Here is a 5,335-nt window from a genome sequence, read left to right as displayed (position 1 = left end):
TAACCCTAACCCTAAAACCAAGTCTTCAAACAGGCCTTTAAACTGGTTGGGTCCAGCATTCTGGTCCCCACAAAGGATCCCACAAATGTAGTAAAACAAGCCCTCACACACACACACTCTCTTAATGAATTCCACAATCAATACATGTGTAGGAAACATTGTATGAAAAAGGACAGGCAATGATGAACACATAGTTCCTATGGTCACTAACGTATATGTCTTATGTCATCTAGTTCCTCCTCATTAATTAGATTGCATGTCCATAATTCCCATCACATCTCATCAATGTTCTCTGTCTGTTACTGGTCTAAACAACCTTCTCTCTGTATGACAAACTGTCATGTGGCCCTCTGTGGAGAGGACACAAATAAATAAAAGAAGTTTCAGTAAAAACTGTCTGCCAACAGTTAGCACACTGTAGTGTGTTGTCCTCAGTGCTGCCCTGGTACTAGAGAGCTAACACACCTCTAGTGTGGACAAACTGATGCCATCGTGGCAGGAAGCTTAAAGTGCAAGCGAGCGTATTGCCTGGTTAGGGAGGAGGAGGAGGGGGGTGACAGGAGCTCACCCAGGGGGAGGGGGTGCAGAGTCTTTGCCCAGTGTGCCAGGCCAGGGCTGAGCGTGATGAGTCAGCCTCAGTGCCTGAAGGTGTGGATGTCGTTGTGGAGGCTGACTGAAGGGCTGGAGGGCCCGCTGTGTGTGCGACAGCTTGTACTGCAGCTGCAGCGTTGGATCCACATGACATTTCTGTAGAAGCCCTCTCCGTCCGGGCAGTGGAAGCGAAGCCTCACAGTGCGAGAGTGGGAGGGCGTGCAGCAGCGGCCATCAGCACAAGTCCCACAGGTGCGAGGGCGGTACCGCTGTGCTGTCGAGCATCCGGCAAAGGTGATTCCGACCTCTTCCTGGGGGCGGACAGTTCGCTGACACTTCCTCCCCTTCTGGACAACAGAAACGGAGATCAGAACAGATTATTAGAGTGACATAATGAAACACCAATTTTCATCAAAGGACAATGCATGTTTATTTTCCATACATTGTGAAATTCACATGAACTCTTTAACTGACAAATATGATCAACCCAAAGCAAAGTTTTATCTATCTTATCTATGTTTAGCATACCTTGCTAGCTACAGGAAGCTGCAGCTCACATTGCCGGATCTGGCACAGTCTGGTTTCTCTGACCAGCCGACAGTCTGGGTTACTATTGGTCACTCGACTTGAAATGCCCATCCCACATGTGGTGGAACACTCGGTCCACTTTGTGGTTTGCGGGAAGCAGCTGTGTTCAAGTAACACCTCAGACATGGGGACCGATGCCATCTCTGTGGGAGAGCCAAAAAATGAAAGACAGCGAGTTACAATTAAACAATGTATGCCTGCAACCATTCAGCATTATGATGTATTTATGATATTATGTTTCTGTGATTCTATTTTCTGCTCCAGTACTAGAAAACAATGGGGATGTTAGTCGGTTGTTTTGTTTTACACACTCAGCGTGATATCTCAATAGCTACGACACATTTTCATGAAATCCTTCAGACATTTATGATCCACAAAAGATAAATCATAAAGGTTCTGGCAACCCCTTGACCTGTATTATAAACATTTTGTTTAAGATTTTTACATTCACTCTTCCAGGAGGATAAGAATTTTAATAACCTCATGACCTTTTCCCTAGAAAGGTCACTAGCAGGGCTTAAGACATTAAATGTTGTTCACAGCCCCTGAAAGGAACCTTTGTGTTTCTGGCGGCCCCTGTGGACAAAGGTGGTAGTGTTTTTTATTTATTTCAAAGGGAAACTAACCCAATCTGACCTGGCAGCAGGCATTAAGAATAACTATATAGAAGTAATTCATCTTCTCTCTAATGGTCTTGTTTGTTCATTTTAAATATATTTATTACCTATTTTTTACCAGTTCACAGCCAGTGCCAAATCTCACCCAGTTATTTACTTTTTTCAACAGCCAAAGAACTGGCTCTGGGGCCTTGAAAACTGGTTCCAGTGCAACATCACAATTCTACAAGAACAACTTATGTCATAACATAGATTTTATATACATAACATTGAGCTAGCTAGCTAGCTGTTTGTGAACTAACATTACCCCAGCAAGCATAGCGACTAATTTCTTACAGTGGTCATTCATAACATTTATGTTACATTCAACGTTCATAATATATAATATTTGTAACGTTAACTGACCAACAGCTGGCTAGCTAGGCAGCTAGTGTAACTTTGGTAACAAAAGCTAACATTGGAGACATTACAGTGACGTAATGACGTGGCTCTATGTGTGTTCTCTAGCCGTTGAAAAAGAAAACTGGTTCTTAGAAGGTTTCTAATAAAATGTTGGAGTCATAGCCTGTACCAGTGGATTTGTTTAACCATGAAATTTTATCATAATGTGGAAAATTTCATTTTCAATGATGTTGGCGCTGTGCATCTCCTGCACATCTACATGAAAAACCTCCTTTAGACCATAGTTAGTGTTGGTGGTGGGCATTGGGAAAAGCCTTGCTGAGTTACGCTGTGATGTTTACCTCTGAATGTGGCCCCTCTGGTGGCAGCTGGGTGCCGAGGCTGCGGCTGGACCTGCAGCAGGGCACTGATGTGGTTGGGAAGGGGCTGGCTGTCTGGCAGGGGGGTGTGTGTCAGCTCGTCTGGCTCTTCACTGATGTGGTTGTCATCGTCACACACCCATTCCTCGCAGCAGCCGCCCTCAGGCCTGGTCAGCCGGGGCCTCGAGCAGCACCAGTCGGGCAGGGGCACTTGGTGAGGACAGAGGGGCATGCAGCCCACCACCCCGTCCATACAGGTGCACTGGTGCTGGCAGCTGGGCTGGAAGTCCTCGCCGTGCTGGTACACCCGCCCGCTGAACTCGCAAGGCAAACCCTGGGCCTCAGCTGTCAACACACACACACAAAACAGGAAACAGAGCTGAGGAAAGACCTTAGGGCTTCACAGAAGGACAGATAGAACCCTAGCATCTGTACACAAATACATCATAGCCTGTCAGAAGAAACTGCGCAAAGGGATATATTTTCAAAAAAGGAATATTTCAGGATTTCATGCTTTTTGAACAATTTACAGGGATATGCCAATGATCTTGGATTGCAATTCCAAATTAAAAAAAAAAACATTTGTTCAACAGAGGCCGTAATATCCTGTCTGTTAGTCAGGACTATACACTACACTCAACTTACAACTTAATAGCACCTTTTATTTGACCCTTGCACTCACGTCTTTAGAACCTCACACCTCCAGTATGTAATGCAGTTTTTTGGTTAAGTTTTGTATTCTCCAAAATAACCCTCATCACCAGGGTTATTTTGTCGGACCTGAAAGAGCTCTTCCACCAGGGGTGGAGCGAGACATTGTAAACATTTGGGGCTTAGCCCAAACCTAGGGGTGTCTGGGTGCATGAGATGTTTTCCCGTTTACAGCAGCTGTATGTCAAGTAAGTTGAGATAATAGAATGACTGATGATCTGTACATCATTTGGGAAAACTAATTATAGTTCACCCAGTATAGCCTATACATCCTGTTTTCCTTTTGGGTTACATTATCTAGTCCAGTGGTTCTTATACCTTGTGGTCTGTGGACCCTTAAAATGAATGAATGTCTACTTGTGACATTACTTGAGCTGTTCAACCAATGGAATTGACTGCTTTAAAGAAATTATGCAGTATTTTACAAGGAAAAAATACAATCAAGAGAAAAGTCAGAAAAACAAAAAAACCCTAACAAATCTGGTGACCCCTTTTGTTACTATATTGTTTCATGTTCTTCACTTTTCATTTTTCACTACATTCAGGATTGACTTTCAACCAAACAACTTTTTGTGATGTAAACCCATATTTTGTAATAGCTCAGTTTAATCATGTCCTTTGGCCAGCCAAGCTATTGCCCTCACCTCGACACAGTCCTCTCTCAGGGTCTCCTCCAGCCCCCAGATGGCAGCGTAGCCCCTTGATGTGATCGCAAGGTTCGGTGGCGCTGCAGTCCTCATTGAACTGCTTGGCGCAGACTTTACAGCAGTTACAGTGGTCAGTCACCCAGCTGACGCCTGGCGGGCACAGCAGGGGTGAGGGGGTGCAGGAGCACTCGGCCGGGCACTCGACCTCTGCCTGAGAAAGAAGGTCAGAGGTCAGGATGTGTGACAGTGGTTGGATGTGTAAATGATAAAAGGAATAAAATGGAAGTTCATCCAATATTAGCTATAATGACTAACCAACATGAAATAAATAGTTTAAAAGCAATATGCCACAAGTCACTGAACTCACCATCACTGCTGCACTGCCGAGCACAAACAGGGTGGAAATGATCTGCTGCAAAGTAACAGGGCTAAGCATCCTGATTACAGCAGGCAAACCAAAAGACACGGGTAAAAACCTTCAAAAGGAATACAGGAAGTAAGAAGGAAGAAGTGGTCCAGATCAACCGTCCCAAGAGGGGAAAAGTCTTGTCTTTCAGCTCCAGTATAAAAACGTATCCACAGTTGAGAGTCTGTGCACCAAGAGGTACACTCGTCTGCTCTTGCCTGATCTCCTATACAGTATCTAAGTGTCAGCACAGCTCAGCACAGCTCAGCTCCGCTTCATAGAGAGGTTTCCCTGTGCGGGGCCTGTACTTATAGACACACATGCCCCCGCCCTCCCTGTGATATCATCGGCTCTCCTCTTAAGACGGCTGGAGAGTGTCCAGAGGGAGGAGGTGGCGGGCTTGCTGGTGTGAAAATGTGGCGGAGACATGTTCAAATAACTGCGTAATTGTGAACATGTGACCTCAGAGAGAAAGGTGTCAAAATATACGCAAGAGACAAATAATTATTATTAGCTGGTCTATGCAGGCAACCAAATATTGATTCAAATATATTGTATTTCTTGACTTAAAGGGTAACCCTGACCCTCCCACACATGCATACCAAGGGGTATAAGACAGGTTAGGTCATATTTGACAGATGTCTGTAAGAAAAAAAAAACAATGGTAGGACTAGGTGTAATGGAAAACCTGAGTAGGGAATCCCAGTCCATCGTGGTAGAGTATTTAACAGGGGAAGTGGTGATGTGGAGAAAATCCCTGTGAACAAATCTTCCACGAGCTCTGACCAAGCAGCCAGGCTCTGTGCTCTCTCCACACTGCAGTGTGCTGTGGGACACAGTGCTCAGGACATCCTGTGTTCCCTCCATCTCTTTCCTAATGGGCCGCATTCCAGGAAATACAGGCCTATCCTCAGGTTCCCATGATTGGTAGGAAAAACTCTGCATTCCCATTGTCATCCCAGGGGCACGTAAAAAGTGTTTTGTTGGAGAGCAGGAAGGTCCTCACATTAAGCG

The 5,335-nt window shown here is 45.1% G+C and overlaps 1 protein-coding gene across 2 annotated transcripts; it reads right to left on the bottom strand.

The window, feature by feature from the left end:
• ccn1l2 (cellular communication network factor 1, like 2) lies at positions 1-4,612 on the bottom strand. Of its 2 annotated transcripts, none has more exons than XM_035659019.1 (5): positions 4,283-4,612; positions 3,913-4,126; positions 2,540-2,902; positions 1,120-1,322; positions 1-935 (listed from the first exon to the last, which is right to left on the bottom strand). In XM_035659019.1, exons 1-5 carry the CDS (start codon positions 4,349-4,351, stop codon positions 636-638), a joined length of 1,149 nt encoding a protein of 382 aa, XP_035514912.1. In that variant the 5' UTR covers positions 4,352-4,612; the 3' UTR covers positions 1-635. The 2 variants fall into 2 exon arrangements, with proteins under 2 accessions (XP_035514912.1, XP_035514911.1); XM_035659018.1 differs by having other exon boundaries at positions 1-938; positions 4,283-4,611.
• Between the last annotated feature and the right edge of the window lie 723 nt (positions 4,613-5,335).

Source organism: Morone saxatilis, unplaced genomic scaffold (genome assembly GCF_004916995.1).
Source record: "Morone saxatilis isolate NCDOM2014 unplaced genomic scaffold, NCSU_SB_2.0 Contig16, whole genome shotgun sequence".
Classification (NCBI taxonomy): domain Eukaryota; kingdom Metazoa; phylum Chordata; class Actinopteri; family Moronidae; genus Morone; species Morone saxatilis.
This window is presented reverse-complemented; position numbering and strand designations above follow the sequence as displayed.

What these genes read in the sequence shown, in the direction of transcription:
- ccn1l2 (XM_035659018.1), bottom strand. Translation starts at nt 4,351, where the DNA reads ATGCTTAGCCCTGTTACTTTGCAGCAGATCATTTCCACCCTGTTTGTG. An exon ending in TGAGAGAGGACTGTGTCGAG is followed by an intron (nt 2,903 to 3,912) that starts GTGAGGGCAATA and finishes GTGTGTTGACAG; the next exon opens with CTGAGGCCCAGGGTTTGCCT. An exon ending in AGCTTCCTGTAGCTAGCAAG is followed by an intron (nt 939 to 1,119) that starts GTATGCTAAACA and finishes TCTGTTGTCCAG; the next exon opens with AAGGGGAGGAAGTGTCAGCG.